At 42.8% G+C, this 25,514-nt stretch overlaps 1 protein-coding gene across 9 annotated transcripts in view; it reads right to left on the bottom strand.

The window, feature by feature from the left end:
- ENPP2 (ectonucleotide pyrophosphatase/phosphodiesterase 2) overlaps positions 1-21,404 on the bottom strand; it is a 107,233-nt gene extending 85,829 nt beyond the window's left edge. For 3 of the 9 annotated variants that reach the window (XM_082364242.1, XM_082364246.1, XM_082364248.1), the window contains exon 1: positions 20,163-21,404. In XM_082364242.1, coding sequence (XP_082220368.1) covers positions 20,163-20,399 — 237 coding nt within the window. In that variant the 5' untranslated portion in view covers positions 20,400-21,404. The other 6 variants (XM_082364249.1, XM_082364250.1, XM_082364243.1 and 3 more) reach the window with 3 other exon arrangements.
- Positions 21,405-25,514: the final 4,110 nt, after the last annotated feature.

Raw genomic sequence — 25,514 nt, 5'->3', positions numbered from 1 at the left:
GGCGGGGGGTTGGGGAGGGCAAAATGGGTGAAGGGGGGTTAAAAGGTACAAGCTTCCTGTTATAAAGTAAATAAGTCATGGGGATGTAACATACAGCATGGTGACTGTAGTTAATAATACTGCATTGCAGATTTGAAAGTTGCTAAGAGAGTAGACCTTAAAAGTTTTCATTATGAGAAAAAAATGTTTGTAACTATGTGTGGTGATGGATCTTAACTAGAGTTACTATGGTGATTATTTCTCAATATATACAAATATCAAATCATTGTTATACACCTGAAATGACTATAATGTGATATGTTGATTATACCTCATTTAAAAAAAAATGTCTTAACATTTGAAGAACATTTCTTTAAAAAAAAAAAAAAAGAGGGCTATGAGTTAGAAGAATTAAGCCTCACTCACTCTTCCCACTTTGCAATCAATAAAACTGAAATGCTGCTTGTAGGCAAGGTCACAGAGCTAAAGTAGCTCTGGTTGGGAGATCAGGACAGCTCAGGACTGGGTGAAGGAAAAGGGAAAAGCAAGTATGCATGAGTGGTACAATACCTGGCATGGAGCAGACACCCGCTAAGTGCTAGTATTTAGTAAGTGCCTGCCTTTTGCCCAGCAACGTAACTAGAGATATTTTTATATATTGCCTTATTTAACCTCATAAAGCCCTTCAGAGTATTATCACTGTCAACAAGCTCAAATTGGGCAACTTGCCCAAGTTCAAGTACATATTAAGTGGGGGAGTTCTCTTTTCTCCATGATTTCCCAATGAAAATTACAAAACTAGCAAGATCTAAAAGGAATGGGAATTTCAACTATTTTCTAGAAGAAACATGATTCTATTAAAAGCAGAGAATCTGATAAATGTTTGATAAGTCTTGATGCTTGATAATGTTTCCTATTTCAGAACATATCAGAAGCCACAGATTAACTTCTATTCTAGACTGACCCCCAAAAAAGAATCAGTTGGTAATGAGGAAGTGATCAGAGCCATGGGCATCATAACCGTGCCATTTCAAAGTTCCTAAGGGATCAGAGAGAATGCAGGTCATTGTCAGACAATGGCTCTAAATTTTGGAGTGTGAGAGTTTTACAAATTCGTATAGTGTTGATTCAACACAGATTTAGTAAGCGTTCCCTATAATATAAGCTAATGCTTAGTGAAAGCTTACTCTGTGCCAAGTACCACGTAGTATCAGGGATATTGAGGTAAAAAGCATGTTTTAATCGGAAGAAATGGAAGGCAACTGTTTGTTAAACACACTCCGGTGAGTTCCATCGTAGAGGTATGCAAGGGTTATGTGTGGAAGAGACTGAGCACTGGCTCCTTCAATCTCTACTCCACCCCACTTCCAGGGACCCCTCCTGTCTTGCAGGCTTTTTGTAGGATGAGTTATAGATACAGTTTATAGACTCTGCCAGTTTTGCTGCTGAGATTGTCTTTATGTACATGTGATTTGGACAGCAGAATTAAGACAGGATCTCTCTTCCAGCCTCTTTCAGCTCTTTCTCTGTGCAAATAAGACTGTGGAAGTGGAAGGTTTTCTTAAACATTATTTCAGTGTCCATTCTCCAGCTTCCTATGCCCTAGGAGACATCTGCGGGGGTGACAGAGATGGTAGCCTCTTGATTCCTGAATCATGGATACAGGGTATGTTCTTGAACACAATATTCCAGCAACAGCTAGCTGCCACGTACTACGTACCATGGACTGAATCGAAATTCAAAACTATCTTGACAGGTTGAAGTCAAAAGATTTTAGAAAAAATAGAGAGGGAGCCAGATCAATCTGTCTGGGGTAAGATTCTTGAAATAGAATACAAAATTCAGTTATAAAACTTCACACTAGGAGAGACCAGAACTGAAAACAATCCTTGTAAAAGAAAGCTGGGAATTTGTGTTACCTGCAAGTTCTATAGGAGCCTATGCTTGACCACAACTCTAAATGACCTCATTTTACCTTAGGCTCCTCTAATAGACAATTACCGCTCAGATCCAGGAGAGAAAAGTTCAGCTGAGCCTGGCACCGCATGGACTGCGTCTGGACTGTTTTCACTTCTGGGTGTCTCATTTAAGTGACCACTTGTTTTAGGTCACTACAAAAGCAGACAGCACTGAGAGAGGCATGACCAAGATGACGAGCAGTCCCTATTACCCAATCCATTTATTAATTCATTCATCTATTTGTTTATTTATTCAACAAACTTTTATCGAGCACTTTGAATGTATCTAGCACTGGAAATGCAAAGTGAACAAAACAAAACTTCTGCCTCATGGATCTCACATGCTAGTGGGAGAGAAATATAATAATGTCAGGTAATTAATAAATGATCAGGAAAACAAAGCAGAGCAGAGAACAGAGAGTAATGGGAGGAGTTATTTTCAATTGGGTGGTAACAAAGGTCTCTCTGGAGAGATGACCTCTGAACAAAAATCTGGATGGAGTGAGGGAAGAACCAGGTGTCTCTTGGGAGAAATAGCAGGTGGGAAGGCTCTGAGGTAGGGACAGCTCAGTGTGCTCAGGAAGGCCCGTGTGGCTGGAGTGGAGTGAAAGATGGGGCAGCAATTTCAGAGGACATCAGAGACTGCATCAGGTGCTGGTTTATGTAGGACCACCCAGGTCACAGTGAGCCTCTATGTTTCATTTTGGGTGTGCTGAGAAGCTACTGGAGAGATCTGAGTCAGGCAGTGACATGATCCGATTTCTGTTTCAGAAGGCTCACTCTGACTAATATTTAGAGAATGGATATCTAATGGGCTCCCCTCATGGCCCATGGTTGAGGAACCTGCGACCATGCCTCCCGGGTGCCTTGCATGGATGATGGGAGAAGGTGGGTGTGGTTGTCTTCCTCAGATATTTGAAGGGCATTGCACTTCCTTGAGCAAAACTAGAAGGTACAGAGAAGCATGTTTCATCTCATAATAAAACGAACTTTCTAGCCAGCCGTGCTGCCAGAGTTCTCTTATAAAAGATGAACTCATGGTTACTATTCAAGAAAAGGCTGGTCTTATAAAGTATCTAAATTCAAAGGAAGATGGGCTATACAACATTTATGGTCCTTTCCAACTCTAGGCATCTATTATTTTTCTCTCTTCTTAAAACTCTCTTAGGGAGCTGAGTTCTCTCTCTCTCTATAATGACCAGCCAAGAGCTACTCAATTAAATTAAATAACCAGAACTTGGTTTTATTTTTCCTGAGTAAATCCAAAGGAAAGGTAAGGATCCTATACACACCTTGTTCTTACTATTTCATTTCCTGAAGGAAATATACATATAGATATAGATAGGTATAGATAGATATATAATACCTATGGCATGCGCAATGTAATTTATGCTAAATAAAGGGAACATTGTCAGGAGTGGGCTAAGAAAAGGAGGAACACCTTTCACAAAATCATTTGATGGACTTAAGAGCTGAAGCAATCTACTTCTGGATGGATCTAGAAGACAGGCATAAGACAAGCTGACCTTATAGCGCCTCTAGCAGCCTTATAGGTCTCTTACAATCCTTTGTAAACAGGGAGCCACTGAAAAGTTGAAATCCGATAACCCCAGCTTGCCACTAGAGTATTATGCAAGAGAATGCATAAGTCCTGGACCTTCCGTTGTCCCTCTAAGCTTCTGTTACTCTTATGAGAGATGTTATACAACTTGCTAATTACGAAAATCCTGGGCTCTCAGGCTTGGTTAGAGTCATGACTCTAGCTCGCTAGCTGTGTGGCTTTGACTAAGTTAGAAAACCTCCCTAGACCTCCACCTCCTCATATGTAAAATGGGAAGAATCCCCGTACCTTCTCATAGGGTTACTGCAGAATTAAGCAAAATCATCCACGTAATGTTCATTGTTAATAATAACAGCTACCATCTATTGAGCCCCTAGAATTGCCGGACATTGTACAGGAATGAACTCACTGAATTCTCTCAGTCGTGCAAAGTACATATTGGTTTCTCTCTTTGACAGAGGCTCACAGAAGTTTGAGTAATTTGCCCAAGTTCACACAAGTTCATTCAAACTCGGGTCTGCCTAACCAGAATCCAGCTTCTAAGTATTTCTTGCTATATAGTCCACTATGTTATATTTTGTTTTATTTTTTTTAAAAGAAATTCCTCTAATCTCACACTTGAAGGGCAGTTGAGAGTTTCTTTTCCTAGTGCCTTTAACAATTCAGAAACAGAACAGAATTTGTCAAGGACAGATTCTCACTTTGGCACCAACTACAGGTTGGGGCCATTTACCAGTGTACTATTTTTGTGTCATCTGACTGAAGCAGCTGCTTTTACATGCCTTCTAGGTTTGGAGCTGGGTAAGTCTCAGTCAGAGACTTATAGCCTATGGTCCCATGTGACAAAACATTTTGCTAAAGATGCTATTTTCTCCTTTTCCCAGACTTTCCTCCCTTTCTGCAGCTGTTTCCCCTTCTTCTTGAGAATTGATAAAAATTCTGAAACTCTTATTTTTACAGTTAATCTCATGTGACCTTACTATTGACAATGACCCAGTTGTTTCTCCCAGCTACAACACAGTTGATAAGATGCCAGTGTTAAGAACAAAGATCACCACCTGACGGAGCCGGGAGCAATCTTTCTGTATTGGGTCCTGGCACGCACCATATTCTACCCCTAGTAACGACACTAAGCACAAGGACAGCTCCCGTCTGCTGGGAGCCTACGACTTGCTAAATATTTAACCTAGGAGTTAGCATTCATTCACTTGCTCATCCATTTACACAGTAAATATTTTATTGAGAGCATATTATGTTCCAGGCATTGTATTTAGGCACAAACAACACCAGCAATTAACAGAAGAACCCAGATTCTTGCTGGAGCTTACATTTTTTTGGATGGAAAAAGACATAAAATATACAAATATGTCAACGAGTGATAAGAGCTATGAAAAAAGAGAATAAAAAAGGATGGTAAGAGTGATGAGAGAATGCAGTTAGCTCTTGAACTACACACATAAGGCCATTAGAATTATCCTATTTTACAGACGAAGATTTGAATAGTTTGCCCAAAGTCACTCAATGTTAGAACAGAATTTGCCACATTCTGATACTAACAGTAATAAATACAGCAACAGTGATTAATAGTCACCGTCTATTAAGGTAGTTATACAATGGCATGAAGTAGTTATAAAATCCCATTTTATGAGTGAAGAAACCAAGACTCAGAAAGATTAAATAATTTCCTCAAGACTACATGGTAATGATGGAGAAAACCCAGACTGAATGGTTCAAATTCCTGATTTTGTCACCACACCTTGCCTCCTGGGTTGAGTTTGTTTTGTCAGAATTTCTTCCTACTAAACTGAGAGTTCCTTGAGGACAGGGATTGCCTCTCCATCATCTCCTGAAAGTTCCACAACATCTGGCATAGAAAGTGTTGAACTTTCTCCATCTGGACCAGCCGCATTCCCCAAACAGACAGAACTCTAAATACCCAAGAAATATGGCTGCCAATTCTAACATTCAGACGTCCTCAACCTCCCTTGGCAGTGAGTTGCAGTGTGTAATTAGCACTGCAGGCAATATTATCCTTGAACCCCAGAGTGCCAAATGACATTCAGAGTTCACAGTGCAATGGCAACCTGCTAGCATTAGCCTAACCTCCCCAAAATACCCATCTTCCCAAGTGAACTTATGACCTGGACACGCTTGTTTGCCTCTTTATTAGACTCGTGTTTGTCTAGGAATGAAAGGAATAAACAAGTGGGATGCACATGCCTTGCATTTTAATGAGGGCCAGGATCCTTTGGAGCAAAGAGGGCATTGTGATGCATTTGAAGAGCATGCGGACTCTGGCCGCATCACCCCAAGTCCGGGCTAACAATGCTTTCCTCAACATTCCTTGGCGTTGGTCACAGCTGTGCTTTGCACTCGCATACACATCGTGGCTAACCCATGGTAAATGATCAGATTGGGTGAAGGATGAATGATCTCTCTCCTTACTGTTGTTCAAGTTGCTTCATGGGAGGACAACGCAGCTAAATGTAAGCATTTTGGGAGCAAGTATAATTCTTTCTGGGTTAAGATTTAGTGAAGAGTGGAGAATTCTCAAAGTCAGGCAAACCTAGGTTCAAACTTCAGGGCTGCCGCTCACTAGCTGGTTGAGTCTGGAGACGACTCATCAGACTTTTCTGCTCTCACCGAGCCTTCAGTTCTCAGCTCAAAGAGAGGCCTTCCTGACCCCAGCCACACCCCTCACACACACACACACACACACACACACACACGTCATTATTCTCTTCCTCCCCAATCTTTATGCCTTGCAATACTTACTCTGTAATAGGGAAGAACCTTCGTATTCTATTACAAGTTAATCACTAAAGGGATGTTGCCTATAAGCTTTAATTATACATAATGGCCCATCGCTGGGAACCCTGCTTCCCAGGTAATGAGCATTAAGCTAAAATACCTTTGTTTAACTCATAGGAAACATCCTGACCGGGCCCACCTGTGCATGATTGCAGGCAGGAAGAAATGAACACATCCCCTCTGGAGGCTGATGGGAACCAGGAAATGTTTGACTTTAGTCCCTCCCCTTTTAGTATAAAAGGAACCTGAATTCTAACTCAGGTAAGATGGTTCTTTGGGGCACGAGCTCACCATCTTCTTGGTTTGCTGGCTTTCTGAATAAAGTCATTCTTCCTTGCCCCAGCAACTCGTCTCTCAATTATCGGCCTGTTGTGTGGCGAGCGGTATGAGCTTAGACTCGGTAACAACTTCTGGCATGTGTGCCTCTCCCACTAGACTGTAAACTCCACGAGATTAGAAACCAAGTCTTTGCCTCTTCTCATTTATCCCCAGAGTCTGGCACAGTGCCTGGCACACAGAGACATTCAATTAATGTTGGTTCAATGAATTAACAAAGGAAGAAGATTGTGAAGAGAGAGGAAGGGAAATGTAACCAGAGTGTGGAGGATTGAGACAGAGGAGAAAAGGGATGAGGCAACTGTCCTGCAGCTTTGTTCTCTGTAAAATGGCAGCAGGGTTGCTGGAGCCTTCTCCCTCCACCTCCAAGGCCAGAGTTCTCAAGAATTTTCTAGATCCTAGAGGATGGCTAAGCCAACCCTAGAAAAATAATGCTACTTTCTTTGCTCCCGTTTCCATGCACCCCAGGCACGCTAGGAAATTGCAAAACCCTGCTGATAATGGCTATGCATGCTCATGCCACTTCACTTTTGCAACGCAAAGTCTCCAGGAGTCTTGGCCATGTTTTTAATTACTACATATTGACTTAGCCCTTGAATGGTTTATACACAATATCGCAAATTTTTCCAGTCTTTTCAAGTCTTCCAATTCCATCACTCTCAGGGAACAACTTTTATCTCCTAATCTCATCAAAAGATCAAGGCTATTCTAATATAGTTAACAGGCTCTACATACAGATTTTATTCATAGTGACTCCATACACAAAATATGCTTTGGAGGGTGAGGAATACTGGTAAAAACTGATTTTTTTTTTCTAGTTTTTGCCTAAGGATTAAATTATAGATTGAGGTGTTTCTGAGGACAATTGCCTGTCTTGTGCTATTTAAGAAGGTCATTCTCTGGCAGCCTGGCTATATTTTTAGTCAATTTGGAGCCACTGGGGGTGGATATTAGGGCTATAAATATCAGAGGTAATAGTAATAAGGGGTTTAAGGTCCAGTGAGTACTGGATGAACATCCTGTAACATCTCACAGCACGGCTTCCCAAGGCAAACACGGCCAACCAAGGACTAAAAGACACTCTCAGAACAAAGACATCTCTTACAAGCTCACCTCAGAGATATTACGGGTTTGGTTCCAGACCACCGCAATAAATCAAATACCGCAATAAAGCAAGTCACGCAAAAGTTTTAGTTTCCCAGTGCATATAAAAATGATATTTACACTATCTTGTAGTCTATTAAGTGTGCAATAGCATTGTGTCTAAAAATCAGTGTACATAACTTAATTTAAAAATACATTATCGCTAATAAATGCTAACTGTTGTCTGAGCCATCAGCAAGTCGCAATCTTTTTGCAACAGTCGCATCAAAGATCACTGATCACAGATCACACAACAAATATAATAATAATGAAAAAGTCTGAACCATTGCAAGAATTACCAAAATGTGACAGAGACACAAAGTGAGCCAATGCTGCTAGAGAAGTGGTGCCCATTGACTTGTTTCACGCAGGGTTGCTACAAACATTTCGTCTGTAAAGAAAAACGGAGGACAGTATCTGCGAAGCACAGTGAAGCAAATAAAATGAGATATGCCTGTATAAAGAAGCCAGACAAGCATCTTTCCTTGCGGTGATCTGACAAGCAGGGGCCACTGTGCTCGCTGAGCTTCCTGCCTGAGCTGTTCTGTCAACCAACCACGGCAGATGTTCCCAACTTTTCCAAACTCTTTATTTTACCCTTGCTTTGAAATAGTCATTTGAAATAAAAATAATAAATGCCTAGTGGACCATTAGGCAAATGCTCTTCCCATTTTTTTAGACATCATCTCACTTAACCCCAGTAACAATCACACATACAGGAATTATCATCATCTGTAATTCACGAGGGTGGAAACTGAGATACAGAGAAAGTAAGTGGTAGAGCTGGGGCTTAAGCAGTGTGGCTCCAGCGCCTGGGTGCCTAACCACGACCCCATTCCTTCTGCCTTATCTTTGGGATGGACAGTATATAATCAGAAATCAGAAATCAGTTTCTCCATTATTAAACCCATTTAGGATAAATGTAATTGACCATCAGCCTTAGGGGCAGCTGTAGTCAGAAGTTTGGGAATTCAACAGACCTTAGTTTGAACTCTAAGAGCTGCGAGAACTTACCCAGTTTTTTAAATTCTGTGGGCCTTCATGTTTTCATTCTAAAAATGGGAATATAGGTAACTCCTTCAAAGGGTGGTTTTGAGCAAGTGTAGGCAAACTTTTCTTGCAAGGGGCCAAATAATAAGTATTTTAGGTCTTGTGGGCCATACAACAATCTCCTATCACAGCTACACAACTTGCTGTTGGAGCATGAAAGCAGCCACAAGCTATACAGAAACAAACGAGGTGGCTGTGTTTCAACAAAACTTTATTTACAAAATAGGCAGTGACCGGATCTGGCCTGCAGGCTACAGTCCTCCGACCTCTGATTTTGAGGATTACATGAGATAATGCATGTGCTTTGCATGATCCCTGGAATACAAGTCATCAAAAATGGTAATAAAATTATGGTTTCAGCATGAGATGACAGTGCTTTCAAGTTGGGTCAAGAAAATCCCAACCAGGGCTTCCCTGGTGGCGCAGTGGTTGAGAATCTGCCTGCCAATGCAGGGGACACGGGTTCGAACCCTGGTCTGGGAAGATCCCACATGCCGCGGAGCAACTAGGCCTGTGAGCCACAACTACTGAGCCTGTGCGTCTGGAGCCTGTGCTCTGCAACGGGAGAGGCCGCGATAGTGAGAGGCCCGCGCACCGCGATGAAGAGTGGCCCCCACTTGCCGCAGCTAGAGGAAGCCCTCGCACAGAAACGATGACCCAGCACAGCCAAAAAAATAAATTAAAAAAAAAAAAAAAAGTTGACATACCGTATGATACCATTTATACAACGTTGTTTAAAAAAAAAAAAAAAAAAAAATCCCAACCAAAATCAAGGAAATTTAACATTTTCAGGAACCTCTGAAGTCTTACTTGTGTAAATGTATAACTTTCATAACTTCTGAAATATTGACAAATTATCAACACTCTACCCCCAATATAACCTTATAGGTAGGGTTGCCAGAGACAATACTTTCTTAGTATTTTCAATATCGGGGACATAATTATACTAAAAAAGTATTTCTTGTTTATTTGCAATTGAATTAAACTGGGGCATCCTGGAGGTTTTATTGTTGTTGTCTATCTTGGTTCCTTTGCCTGTTTTTCCCTAAATCTGATAACCCTACCTACAGACCTCTGTGATTCCACAATTTGGGAACCACTGGTTTTATCACATAACAAGAATAGCCCAACACAAGCAACATTTTGTTCTTTCAGGGAGGGAAAGAATTACATTCTTATGGAATTATCCCTAAGGTTCAAAAACTAATAAGTCCCCTGGGTAGAAGCCACTGAAACACTATGAGACAACCAGTGCTCTGTGTTCACGGGTGCCAAGAACAAGCTTAGGTCACCCAAGGAAAAAGTGCAATAATCTTGCATTTGTTCCTGCTGATTAAAGTCAAGCAGCTTCCTGGAAGTTGCTTGGCGGCTCTCATGTCACTATGTTGAATTAATATCTGAGCAGAATTAATGATGGAAAAACTCAACTATATCCAACACATCCAAAGTTTTGCAGTTGGATTTGTCAGTAATCAAACTGTATCCTGAGAAAGCCCATTTTGTCAGTAAACAAAGCTTCTGTGTGGAGAAGAAATATTCTGTGCACATAAACACGGGTGCCTAAATTCCTGATAAATATTTGATAATGAGGACGTGGATGGAGTAGGTGCCTTCAGCCATCAGAGATCTTCCAACAAGTGGGATTATAAAATCATTCTCAGGGGATTTAGGGGAAAAGGAAAAAAACGAGAAATCTGGCTCAGCATGCCACAAACATGTCTTTCAAATTTTAAAGAAGGAAGATGATATTTGACATGTCCATGAAGGTGAAAAGCATTGTGTTTTCATTAAAGTAGTGTGGCATTTAGTATCCAAAAGCGAATATTTGAGTTTCAGGTCTACCTCTTCCAAGCTTTGCAACTTTGAATAATTCACTTAGTCTCTCTGAGCCTCTGTTTCCTATCCCTAATGGGCATTCTTACAGAGACGTAAGAATGCCCATCTCTTAGGCTTTGATCAGTGTCAAAGGAGATCATGGTAATGAAAATGTTTGCTAACTGAAACAGCAATATATCGTCAGCTGTCATTCCTAGGGACACCATAATCTCTGGTGACCAAAGAGCAAAATAATGTTGTATTGCTACCAGCTGAAGTCACGCTAAGGGAATTATGCTCTCATGAAATCTGTATTAATTCAAATCTGTACTAAGCCATAAGAAAGTATCACAAACTGGATGGCTTAAATAACAGAAATGTATTGTCTCTCAGTGCTGGAGGCTTAGATGTCCAAAATCAAAGTGTCAGAAGGGTTGGTTCCTTCTGAGGGCTGTGAGGGAGGGAACTGTTCCAGGCCCCTTTTCTTGGCTTCGTAGATGGCTGTCTTCTCTCTGTGTCTCTTCCCATCATCTTCCTCCACATCTCTGTGTCAAATTTCCCCTTTTTATAAGGACACCAGTCATATTGGATTAAGGCCCACCCTGATGACCTCATTCTACTTTGATTACCTCTGTAAAGACCCTATGATGGTTAATTGTTACGTGTTGATGTATTTGGGCTAAGGGATGCCCCTATAGCTGCCAAAACATTTCTGGGGGTGTCTGAGGGGTGTTTCTGGAAGTGACTAGCATTTGAATTGATTGAGTAAAGAAGATCACCCTCGGGACTTCCCTGGTGGTCAAGTGGTAAACAATCCGCCTTCCCATGCAGAGGATGTGTGTTCCATCCCTGGTCGGGGAACTGAGATTCCACATGCCGCGGGGCAACTAAGCCTGCCCGTCACAACTATTGAGCTCACACACCTCAGTGAGACAGCCCACGTGCCGCAAACTACAAGCCGGGACGCTCTGGCACCCTCCCGCCACAACTAGAGAGAGAAAACCCGCACGCCACTAGAGAGAAGCCTGTGCACCGCAACGAAGAGACTGTGAGCCGTAACGAAAGATCCCACACGCCTCAACAAAGATCCCGTGTGCCACAACTAAGTCCCGAAGCATCCAAAAAAATAAGGAAAGTAAATAAAATAAATAAATTTTTTTAAAAATCACCCTCAACAAGGCTGGTGAGCACCATCCAATCCCCTGAGGGCTTGAATCGAACAAAAAGATGGAGGAAGAGTGAATTTTCTCTTTTTGCTTGAGTTGGGACATCCATCTCCTTCTGCCCTCAATATCAGTGCTCCTGATTCTCAAACCTTTGGACTCAGACTGGGACTTACACCACTAACCCTACAATTCTTTGGACTCAAAGTGAATTACACCACCAGTTTTCCTGGTTCTCCAGCTTGCAGACAACACATCAATGGTCTTCTCAGCCTCCATACTCGTGTGAGCCAATTCCTATTATAAATCTCTCTCTCTCTCTCTTTCTCTCTCTCCATATACATATACAGATACATGTATATAGTTGGCCCTTGAACAACTCAAGGGTTGGGTGCTGACACTCAGAGCAGTCGAAAACCTGTGTATAACTTTATAGTCGGCCTTCTGTACCCACAGTTCCGCACCTATGGATTCAACCAGCCTCAGATTGAGTAGAAATGTAGTATATATTTATTGAAAAAAATCCACATATAAGTGTGGACCCATACAGTTCAAACCTGTGTTGTTCAAGGGTCAACTGTATATCCTATTGATCCTGTTTCTCTGGAGAACCCTGACTAATATGGAACTTATCTCCAAATAAGATCGCATTTAAAGGTATTGGGGGTTAGGACTTCAAGGAGTGGGGGATAGACACAAATCAACCCATGACAAGATCTTTCATTTATTTTGTTAAAAAGTCACCAAACTGATTCACAGTGTTTCCCAACCAAGGCCTGCTTCTCAGATGAAACATTTCACTCTACAATGGAGACCTACCTGTTCCTTGAGTGTCTAAGAAGATTAATTATTTACTTTAGAATAAAGATCTAAGGCCATGGCCACATATCTCCTCCAGACACCAGAATATTAGGCAGTGTCTCTCTTTTCAGAGAATTCTCTTTATCCTGCAACATACATGTCATCACTTTTCCTTATATTTAGCTTGGAAACAAAAACTTGTCACCCTGATAGAGTCACTGAAGTTTTTAGATTTCAAACTCAATTCATTGTTCAAGAAATGTATTCACTTGTTATCTCTCACTTCTGCATTAGCCCACAGATTGTTGATACATTTTCAAATCAGATACCTTCATAAAATTAGAGAATTAATAAGCGGAGACACACACACACACGCACACAAGTAATATCTCATGTATAATAGATTTATATAACATAGAATAATAGTGAAGTTTTTAAAGTAAAATTAGACCTTTTTTAAACTCATGCTTTCTTAGCAACTCAATATCAGTTTTTGGTCAACTATATTGCAATTTTAGAAAATGTAAATGTCCCATACAGATGGATATATGGGTACATGGCTGTATGTCTCAGAGGGTCATCAAAGCATTATTTGTAACATCAAAAGATAGAAACAACCTGATGTCCACCAGAAGTTAGTTAAACAAAGCATGAGACAGCCACAGAATGGAACACAATTCACCACCCCCCAGAGACCATGTTTTTGAAAAATATATAATGACATGGGGTAACACACTTGATATGTTTTAGTGAAAAGCAGGTTACAGAAGGATACGCATGATTCCAATTTTAAGACTACATGTGCATAAAAGAATATAGAAGGGATATTCACTGACATGTTAACATGCTTATCTATAGGTGCTACGATTGTAGACAATTTTTTGTTTCTTCCTGGTACTTTCCTTAAATTTTTTCAACAAAATGCATGAATCACTTTAAAAATGAATATATGACTTTTTCTAATAAATGGGAATTTCCTTCTGAAACGTTATTGCCTTACACATTGTACCATTCATACCATTGGGTGACTATTTTTCACAGATCTTAGTACTGGACTTCTAGGGGATAATAGAGGGAGATCAAATATTTATAAAAATAATTATGTACTTAGCACTTTAATGCAACCTACGATGTTATAAGAAGGCCTTGATGAAAAAGTATATTCTCAACGAAGTATACAGAATGCACAGAGGAGGAGTATTCCTGACATAGGAAATGGCGTAAGTAAACAAACATGCAGCAAAACGCCAGGTTTCCTCTGGGAGTAACAAAAACTTCAGTATGAGTTGTTTGTAAGGTTTCTAACAGAATGCCAGGGGATGAGGCAGGAATATTAAGTCAAGGGATGGATGATCATAAAATTTATTGTTCAAACTAGGGCCTTTTGAGAGTGAACGTTGAGTGCTCATAATAGCTACTAGGAGACACCAGGCATGCACTAGGAATATACAGGGAAACCAGGACATAAGACTTCCCTACAAAGGGCTGGGTCACAGTGGGCCTTAAATGCCAGCCTAAGTAAGATATTTGAACTTCATACACACAATCTTGGAATCCTGGGGTTGGAAGGAAATGTCAATGCCCTCCAGCTTGGCCACCCCATCCCTGCCTCTCCAAATTTCCCAAGAATATTTAGCAAGCCTTTGTTTAAATATCTCTGTGACAAAGAATGCATTGCCTTGGAACAGCTCTGTTAGAAAATTCTTCATTGTATTGAGCTGAAATTTATCTCCCTGTATCTCCCACCCCTTTGGCTCAGCACTGCCATCTCAGAGAGAAAAGCACAATACTAATCTCTCTTCCCATGGAGAGTGAAAGATGTAAAGACAGATAATATGGCTCTCTAGACTTTCTCCTTTGCAGGTTAAATGTCCTACAGACATCCTTCCTACAGCATCCCTGAAGTTTGTCACTATTTGCTTTGTATCTCCTAATTAGCTTTTAAAATGTTCCTCTCTTGTCATCTCCCTGCTACCATCTTCGTTGGAGCCACCAACCCTTCTTGCTTATACTATAATAACTCCTCCTATGTCGTTTCTCTCCCTCTCTCTCTCTCATTGACCATCCCTCCAACCCATTGTCCATATTGACCTTTCCAAAACACAAAACTGATTGTGACACTGCTTTGCTTACAACCTTCAATGTCTCCCTATTCTCCTCAGGATCAATTACAGCTTCAGAGCATGAAGTTCTAGCCCCGACCACCACTCTAGTCTCATCTCCCTCATCCCCTCTCCTCTGTGTGTGTATCCCTTCTCTCAGTTCCTTGCACAGGACTTTTGCCCTATGGAAGTTACTGTCACCTGCACTTGGAACCCTCTTCCCTATACCACCTGCGCCTTGATAACCCCTCCTCAGCTTTTGGGTTTCAATTTAAACATCACTGCCTCCAGAAAGTCTACCCCAATTCCATTAAGTCTAGATTAAAAACCCCTTCTTAAGTGGTCCCTCAGGGACCTAAGCTTCCCCTATTATACAAGTAAAACATTTAATTAAAATCACCTGCTCATTCATCTAACACCTTTGCTATATTGTGAACTCTGTGAGAGCAGGTCTGCTCTTTTCAGCACTGTTGTCATACGTATGTAGCACAGTGATTGGCAAATAGTATGTATGTGTGTGTGTGTGTGTGTGTGTGTGTGTGTGTGTGTGTGTGTGTATATAATATATGTATGTGCTCAAAAAATGTGTTAATGTGTAGCACCCAGAACCGGATACAATTGTTCTAAATGTGGTCCGCATAATATAGATTAGAATGTCTATTGCCTTCCATGTGCTATACTCCACACCTCTTTTAACAAAACCTAACATTATTTTAGAAGAAACATCTCATGGTTGATTTTATTGTCAGTTTAAATCCCTAAACCTTAACTATATGAAGCCACCCCTTCTGTCTTTAACTTTCCCTCTCTGTCTTTTCTCCCTCTCTCTCTCTCTCTCTCTCTCTCTGTCTCTGTCACACACAACCAATAATTTGCAATTGATTTTTGGCAGCCATACATGATATATTTTATATCTATTTTTGCACACTGCTTCTAAAAATAAAAAGTCAAAGTATGCTACAACTTATTGATAACTTCTGGACTCCTAACCCTTATGCCTTTTGTCTGAGCAAATGTGATCAGTGCGCTATGCCTTCGTGGATGTTAAGAATATTGAATAAAACAGGAATGAAGACGGACCCCAGTAGCGTACCATCCTAAAGACGTCCATCGGTCAATCAGCTATTCTTTAGTAAATGCACTCAGTCATTAATCCGGCCCACATGCATGCTTCTAATCCAGAAGAATATCACAAGATCTGGGCCCTTCCTAAAATCAAGGTTTTTGAATTGATTAATGTTAAGTGAGTATCACCATGTTCCAGGTATTTTCACAAACTTTATTTTAGTCACCATTTCCAACACCTGTTATCCTTTTTAATAGATGATAAAACTGTCACTCAGAGAGAAAGTCACACAACTAGCAAGTGCCAAAGCAGGGACATGAGCCCAAGTCCTGTGACTCCAAATTCAATACCACACATTACACTGAGATCCTCTAAAAGAGAAAATATGCATTATTGGACTTATGTGGGCTCCTATTAATCACCACCTACTCTCCCAAATATCTGTTGAATGAATGAATTCTTTGATTCAAGATTCTTAACCCGAGGTTCATGACAACACAAGGGGGGCCAAGAGTAGGCTTGTATGAACCTCCTGAAAGTTTATGAAAAGTGCCATGTGTGTATATTGTGCATTTTTTCTGAGAAGAGTAATGTACATTTGAGTCTCAAAAGGACTGTGGCTCCAAGCAAGAATAATCTGCAGTTTACATAACTCTTCATCATCATTCACCTCTGTCTAGAGTTTCAAATGCACAAATTTCTTCAGAAAATCAAACTGAATTTTTTCATCTGTAGTCTCCAAAGCCTCCATCACTCTCTAGCAGCTCTTAGAGATCTCACTTGTTGGTCCCTTCTGAGCCTTCCTTCTGGTGTCAAAAGATGCCAGCTTGTATCTTTGATATCAGCTTATCAAAAGGCTCTCTTAAAAGCCCACCTAGCTTGGTCTTCAACCTCTTCCCAGGCCAGGTACTATCCTGAAAATGATTCCTTCGCTTTCGCAAAGCCAAAGCAAAATTGCAAAAGGCTTTTCATGCAGCTTTTCCCAGCCTTGGGCAAGGTTGGGATAGATGTGGACAGCAAGAGGAGAAATCCACTGAGATGTGGATGGGAGAGGGAGCTGGTAGATCTGGAGACTTGGGGGATTATCTTAAGTACCCAGGAAGTCTAAAACCTTCTTTTGTTAAATAATTGGAAGACTACGCCTTTCCCTGATAATCAGGGTTGACTTTCATTCTTCATTCTTTACCATATTGTATTATACATTGTATCTCTGTCATCTTATTCAGTGCCTGAAGATCATAGTCATTGACAAGAATTGTACAAGAATTCACACAAACTTACTGAGCATCCTCATTGGGTCCAGGCTGTAGGCTCGAAGGATGCTCAGACAAACAGAGCTGATGCCTGCCCTCGAGGAGTCTACAGACCAGTGGCGGACAGACAAGTAAATAGATACTTGCAATAAAGAATGGTAAATGCTCTGCTAGAAGGAATAGAGAAAGCTCTGGGAGAAAAGGGGAGAGCCACCCACCCATTCTGGAGGAAGAGGAGCAGTCTCCAGGAGAAAGTGGCTCTCAGCTGAGTCTTTAGGGAAAAATAGAAGTTAGACCTAAGAGAAGGACAAAGAGGAAAGTCATGTTTAGTAAATAGTTTAATGTGCCTAAATTTGCATACAACATGCATAAAGTGTGTATTAAAATGTGCATAAGATGGGAATAAAGACACAGACCTACTAGAGAATGGACTTGAGGATATGGGGAGGGGGAGGGGTGAGATGTGACAGGGTGAGAGAGTGTCATGGACATATATACACTACCAAATGTAAAATAGATAGCTAGTGGGAAGCAGCAGCATAGCACAGGGAGATCAGCTCGGTGCTTTGTGACCACATAGAAGGGTGGGATAGGGAGGGTGGGAGGGAGATGCAAGAGGGAAGAGATATGGGAACATATGTATATGTATAACTGATTCACTTTGTTATAAAGCAGAAACTAACACACCATTGTAAAGCAATTATACTCCAATAAAGGTGTTTAAAAAAAAAATCTCAAAAAAAAAATGTGCATAATATGTGGAGAGGGAGTGACTGATGAGAGATAAAATGGAAGAGAAAGGCAAGTCCCAGAGAACCTGTGTACATCAACATTATTCTCAAAAGGAAAAAAATAGGAATCCACTGTAGACTTTTCAAAAAAGATCTGCATGATCATATTGCATTTTAGAAAGACCATTTGATACAGTATGGTGACAAGACAGGGGGCATGGGGATGGGTAGTACTGGCCTAAAATGAGACTAACAGAAAGTTGTGACCAGAATCAAATCTGGGGTGGTACTGACTTACACTAAAACAGTGGAAGCTGAGCTGGAGACACAGGTATGTGTATGAAATGCATTAAGCAGGGAGAGCAGATAGGACTAGGTGTCATGAATGAAAGAGAGGAGTGATGATTCTGTCTAGGATGATTCTGTCATGTCTGGCTTGGACAACTAGGGATGCCATTTGAGCAGTGAGAATAGAAAAGGAGGAGCAGGCCTGGGAGAGAAAGGGAGAAGACAAATTCAGTTTGAACATGTTAATTTTAAGGTGCTCCATGGAGATGCACCTTGAAGTGGAGATGCTCTATAGAAAAGGTTGGTATTTAGGAGAAAGATCTGGATAGGCTATAGATTTGTCTGTAGTGGGTGAACCCATGGGGGTGGAAGAGGTTTCCTAGGGAGACTACTGGATGGAAGGGGAAGAGAGTCAAGGAACAGAGGGACACACCAACGCTGATGAAGGGAAGACCTTTAGAGGCATTAAATGAAACTCAAAAGGTCAGAGGGAAACCAGGGAAGCATGGTATCAAAGAATCCAGGACGGAGTTTAAAAAAAAAGAAAGAAAGAAGGAAAGAGAGGGATGGGGGGGATGACCAACAGTTCAAAATGACACAGAGAAGACTTGGGGAAGGTTGAACGCAACACACTCTCTGGTTTAGCTCCCAAGAGGTCTCTGGTGGCCCTGGCCAAGGTTTGTCTTCAGAAGGGAGGGCAGAAGCCATTGACTGTGGGTGAGCAAGTTACTGGGTAGTGAGGGCATTGAGATGGTGAATGTCACCCACTCATTCCAGAAGCTTGGTGGGGCCGACTTCCCTGGTGGCTCAGTGGTTAAGAATCTGCCTGCCAATGCAGGGGACACCGGTTCAAGCCCTGGTCCGGGAAGACCCCACATGCCGCAGAGCAACTATTGAGCCTGTGGTCTAGAGCCTAAGAACCACAACTGCTGAAGCCCGCATCGCGGGCACCGCAACGAAGAGTAGCCCCGGCTCGCTGCAACTAGAGAAAGCCCGAGTGCAGCAACCAAGACCCAATGCGGCCAAAAATTAAATACATTTATTTCTTTAAATAAAAAACGTTTGGTGGGACGGTAAAGGAGAAACATTATTTTCAGCTAGAGAGGAAGTGCAGAAACTCAACACAAACATCGATTGACTGAAGTGAGGAAAACGTCCTATTCCCGGCAGACCCGGCTGGGTGAAAAATTCATAAACAAATGCCAGAACCGGCTTCCCTCTCTGCGTCCTGCTGAGCGCTAGAAAGGCTTTTGTTTTCATTGTCTTTATCAGTGAGAAACGGCTCGGTTCGGGGCTGAACCTGTTAAAATGAAACCAGAGTGTGTGGCAGGACAGCCATCGAAAGCCTTTGACCCACCGCTCGCACCTGAACGCCGGCTCTGCCCACTGCCCCTTCCGACCCTCCCCACCTGCCGTGTCTGCCCTGCGAGATTTCCAAGTCCGGAGCAGAAAGCACCCCTGCTCAGCTGAGACTCCGGGCTCCCTCAACTCTTCTCCAAAAACGAGCCAGATTCATCCGAAAGTCAGCTTGTTCAAATAGTGAAGTACAAAGGGCCGAGGGGACCCGGCCATGTGGAACGGGCTCCCTCCGTCAGCGAGATGTCTGCTGCCTTTGGAGTCAAGTGTAGGATCCCACAGCACGTTACTGAAGCAGATGGCTTGAAAAATCCCTATCCTCCCTGCAAAGCCCTGGTCCAACAGGTAATCAGCCAAACGCCGAGCCCTCTCGCGGCCCCGGAGGACCGAGCTCCCCGAACCCCGCGACCCGCTGCGCCCAGGGGAGCTCCCCCTTGGCACAGGTTCCAGCCGCGGTGATCGGAGACTCGTCCACGGCCCCCTCTCTGCAGGGACTACCGGCTGGGTTTCCAGAAACGAGATACGTATTTACAAACCCAAACATTCCCTGGCAACCAAAGCTCGAAATGAGTTCCGCTCTGCATCTCGCGCGCCTGGAAATCGCTGCAGCTGAGTGCACGGGAACGCAGCCCAACGGGGACCGCTTTCCGGCACATCCGGAGGCCCTTTGCAAGGTTTCTCGGCTGACAGAACAGCAGCTGGGACCCGGGAGCCCGAGCAATGGAGGACGGGGAGAGGGAGGCGCCTACCGTACCCGCTCGGCGCGGCGGCTCATCGCTGCGGCCGTCTGGGCGCCTGCTCCGGCCCGGGCGCTGCGGACGCGGCCTCTGCTGTGAGCTCTGCCCCGGGACGGCTGCCTCGGGCTGCTCTTGTTTGCACTGGGCCGTTTGCTTTTGGGATTTCTCCAATGCAGATGTAGTCAGGGGGCCGCTGTCCCGGGGGACAATGATTCCATTGGAAGCTGGCCTTTGACAAGACTCACACATGACCTTTGACTAAAATGGCTTTGGGGAAGGAAAGTGACCGGAGGCTGAAGACCGGCCATCCAGGGCAGCCGTCCGCATTCCCACCCCCAACAGTGCCAAGTTAATTTTTCATCCCGTAATCTTTCAAGGAGAGTCTCTGTGAGGTTTGATTTGCCATTTCTCCCTCATTCTGCCGGATCCTTTATCCGGGGTTTCCGAAAGGGTTTTGCTGCCGAAGTTTCCTGCCGTGTTGTTGATGAGTTCCTTGAATTAGCATTCCCAGGTTAAACGTGAGCACTATATCGTATAAAGTCCTCTAACACTCTGGAAAATACCCCCATTTTTTTCCCCTAAAGCATGCTACAATTGACAGAGGGCTTGTGACAATCATGCTGTCACTTGGCCTCCCAAACAATGCCAGGAAGACTCTCCTATTACTGCCATTTTACACGTAAAGAAAAAGAAGCTCCAGAAAAATAAGATATTTGCCCAATTACCCAACCAGAAAGTGAAATCTGAGTCTTCTCAATCACATTCTGTCCACATCCACAAACCACCCACCTCCCTGCTGGGTGACCCACCCCTGTAACTTAATTATAACACATAAGCACATGTTATAATGCATAATATACAGCAAGAGTAACTATAGAACATTTTAGTATTTGAATTATAAAAGCGTTAGAAAGTGTTTTAAAATAATAGCTGTTTTGGTTAAGGATATCCACAGATACCTTGAGTTCATTGACTACGTTTTTTTTATTGTCTAATTTTTTCTCTTTACCAGCTGCTAAAGGAATGCTATAGGAACCAGACTGGCAACCCTGAGGTGCTGGTACAAGCCTAGGGATTCCTGAGGCTGCTACGAGAGTCTGTCACTAGTCATGATCAGAGCCTTTTTCCCTCCTTTTTCTGGGTCCTTCCAGATGGCAAAATGCTAAATAGAAGGGGAAGCGGCTGTGGGATTGTAAAGAAAGCCGCTGTGAACAAGGAGGCAGCGTCCCAGAATTTTAGTGTGATGAGGAGAGCTGTGACGGGGGTCTGCGGAGATGCTCTAGAGATGCCTGGTCTGGCAAATGGCATCACTCTCATTTTTCTGCTTAGAGAAGGGGAAAGGGGGTGATACACTCAGTCTGGGAGGATTGGAAGGAGTCGGCCAGGAGGAGAAGAGGAAGAAGGACATCACTGCCTCATACAACATCATGTCCAAAAGCTGTCCTGATGCCTTTGGCAAACTGAAAATAGTTCCTGCAGACAAGAGCAGAGGGTGTGGGAGGCTGTGTCTAGAGAGGAGGGTGTGGGTTTGGACTCTGACCAGCCTCCTGTGTCACCTGAGGGAATTTGGACTTCATGCTGCGGAACCCAATGGGTTAATATAACTGGCTCCAGGTTACCAGCTCACAAGAAAAGGATGCAGGAGTCATATTCTGTTCTACAACAAGAAAAATATATCTATCAACCTGGCTTGGTGGTTATGGGCATTGGCTTCACCAGACAGATGCAGTTTCTTCTTCTTCTTCCTAGCTACAAAAATGCGAGCAATATATTTAACCTCACTAAGCCTCAGTTTTCTCGTCTGTAAAATGGGGATTATGGTACACGCTATGAGAATTAAATGAAATTATGTGGGTAAAACCCCTTGCCTTTCTTCTGACATACAGTCGTGCTCAGCAACAGGTAGCTACTGTTATCTTTTAAAGTATTGATGCTTTAATGTGTGCAGCAGCTACCATGGAATAGGAACTCCCTTCCTTCCAGCTCATTCCCTTCTCCCCATTATACTTTCTTGGCTTTCGACTCATTAGAGTTTGTCCTCTGTTCTTTCCACTTTGTTCCTCCTTCTCGACATTACTTCCTTCCTTTATGTCCCAGTCTAGACTTTAATGTCGGTTTCGATCTTACTCTCCTTCCACCTCAGTTTGTTCATTTCCTGGTCCAACCACTGCCATACCGTCTGCAAAACCTTCAGCCACGATGTAACGGTCTGCTAGAGCTACACAGCATCACGCACCGTGTCCACTGGCACCACCACCTATGTGCGCTCTGCAGCCTAGGTGCCGTGTCCAGCACCACTGTATTCCTTATGAGTGTCCCTGGTCAGACCACCTCTTCACTTCCACAAAGTCATTCCTCCCACCCCTGCAGAACCCGGACCCCACTCCCAGCTGACTTTCAGCAAATGACCTCCTCTCCCCCAGCAAAGGGCACAAGGGCTATCTGGAGGGAACTCTGCTTCCTGGCCTTGCACCAGAAAACTTATTTCCAGCCTCCACACCTTGCCTCCCACTTTCAAAGTGGCCCTCCTTCTGTGTGCTATGGAATCCCTCTCTTCCCATGTCTTCTGGAACATTCTTTCATCAGCCATCCTTCTATCTTTCAGTTTCTTCTTTACTGATTTCACTAGTTCATTTATTCATCAGACATTTATACATTACATGTATAAATTACATGACAGTCAGCATCTTTGATTCTGGGAATACAAGAATAAATAAAATATCACAGTCGTTAAACATATTCAACTGTCTCTCATACAATGTACTCCATTTTTCCTAATATGGTCTGAATACATGCCTGTTCGTTTTAACAACAATAACAACAACACACACACACACCACATGTGTCCACTGTCTAGAACATACGTCCTGTGGATCTTCCAAGGTCAGTTCCTTCCTTTAGAACCAGGCTTAAAGTCACCTCCTCAAAGAGACCTTCCCTGACAGCCAATCTAGGGAACCATCCTCTCCCTCATTATCAGCTATCTGTTAGCTTTCTTTATTTCCGTCACATCATTTATCCCATGTTGTAATGAGAGATTCCCTTGTTCCCTTACTTGCCTATTTCCTGCTGCTTCCACTAGTCTGAACCTTCATGAGGGCGTGGACCCATCTTTTAGTCACTGCTGTATCCCCAGTGCCCAGGGTGTACTTAATAGGCTCTCAGAAAACATTTGTTGATTGTTAAACCCCCAAGTGCCACAACCATCTTTGCCTTAATCTTTTTTTATTTTTTATCTCCATCAGACATCCTACTGGTTTTCAACATTGACTACAATTAGAATTCCCTGAGGAGTTTTGAAAAATCCTGATGCCCAGAGCACCCTCTGGGGTGAGACCTTGCTACCAGTTTTTGTAAGCTTTCCAGGCAATTGTAAAAGCCAAGCTTGAGACCACTGACCTAACCTCTGCCTGACATGTGGGTGATGCTTGAGAAGGAAATGAATGGATGAATGAATGATTCAAGGGATGCGGTCATTTAGCTCCTGCTTATCCTTCAATCCTCTTCCGCTGAGTCCTCCCACTCATCATGTTATCCAGGCATGCAAACCGCAAAACAAGCCCTGCACTATCCTTGCTCCAAGCTTTCACATAATATCAGCTCTACCAAGAGCACCCATAGAGCATCTCAGCTGTCTAAGGAGTTTCCTTGCCTCTGGACTTGCCGGTAAAGTCTGGATTTGGGCTCAATACCATCTCCTCTGCCAGATCTTTCCCAGTGTCCCCAAAGGGCTCACCTTTCTCTTTGCACATGTCCCCGTTAGAGCCATTGTGCTGCCGCCAGCAGCTGTGTCATGATTAGTTTTGACCCGGTGATCCTTTCTCCTTGTACCCCCATGTCTTGCAGACCGCCCTACCGAAGATAAATTAATGGATTATCACATTAAACAAATTTTTTGAGAGATGCTCTATGTTTATTTTTTGTTTGGGGATTTTTAACAGCCTAACTGAGCTATAAATCACGTAACATACAATTCCTCAATTTAAATGGTACAAGTCACAGTTTTTAGGATATTCACAGGGTTAACTATCACCACAATCAATTCTAGAACATTTTCCTCACTCGAAAAAGAAACATCGTACCCATTAATTATCACTCCCCATGACTCCTCAGCCTCCCAGCCCTAGATAACCACTAATCTACTTTCTGTCTCTATAGATTTGTCTATTCTGGACATTTCATATAAATGGAATCATACAATACTTGTTTTTTGTGTGTGTGTGATAGGCATTTACTTCCACATTTGAAGACTTATTTGGCCGCAGGATCCCTCTCACATGGAGTCGATGTGGCAGAATATGGACTCTGCAGAGAGAGCTTGGAGGACAAACCAAAGCAGTATTTCTTGGACCACATTACACAGCAACCTGGTAAATTACCAAATTCCTGAGCTGGGGGAAGGAGGATACAGCGATTAGCTACACCTGCTATCGCAGAAGAAAGGGAGAGGGGATGGATTCCCGGACGGCTCAGCTCTGCCTCACCAGTCCCGTCACAGCCAGGCCACTGGGACAGGACCTCCTGCACCACAAGGACCCCACATTGAGGACAAACTGCCTGGATCAGATTCTAGTTTTGCCACATGTTAGCTGTTACTCTTCATTCCCAGCTACCTCATTTCTAAAAAGAGGATAAAAACAACCCTACCTTATAAGCACCACATCATAGGATCGTGATAAAGATTGAATGAGGGGACGCACAGCAAGTGCACAGCACAGCACTTGGGCCATTATGAGGGCCTGAGAAATATTTATGGTGTTGTACTCGTCGATGTTTGACCACAGCTGTTTTCATATTGTTCTTCTAAGTAAAATTTAATATGGAAAGAGGGTTCTGCTGCTTTACAGAATAATTCAAACCGTTATTCTAGGAAAACTCCACACACCATGCAGATATACCCACTGCCAGACGGTCATCTGTGTTTTGCTTGATGAAAGTAGGGACAGTGGCAAGATTTAGCTGAAGCCAAAGAGTACTTGTTAATGGAAAGTTGGAGGGAGGAGATGGATTAGGTCCATTCCTGGCATAAAAAGCTGATGGAGAGAACCTAGTTCTTCCCACCAAATGCACATCAGTGCCATTAGCAGGCAGCGGATGTAGGCTAAATGGACCCTGTGTCTTGTCTTGTTTATCTGCACTCCTCTCCAGCAATTTCTTTACTTTCCTTTTACTATTCTTATGTGTCAGCCCTGCCTCTGGCATCCTCTGCTAAGCCCTCCTACGGTGTCTCTTAGGTACCTCTGAATTCAACATGTAGGTAGCTACAAACAACAAATGCTGGAGAGGGTGTGGAGAAAAGGGAACCCTCTTGCACTGTTGGTGGGAATGTAAATTGATACAGCCACTATGGAGAACAGTATGGAG

This window comes from Balaenoptera borealis, assembly GCF_965194805.1.
Source record: "Balaenoptera borealis genome assembly, chromosome: 17".
Lineage (NCBI taxonomy): Eukaryota > Metazoa > Chordata > Mammalia > Artiodactyla > Balaenopteridae > Balaenoptera > Balaenoptera borealis.
Note: the sequence above shows the minus strand (reverse complement) of the source record. Positions and strands in the feature narration are given on the sequence as shown.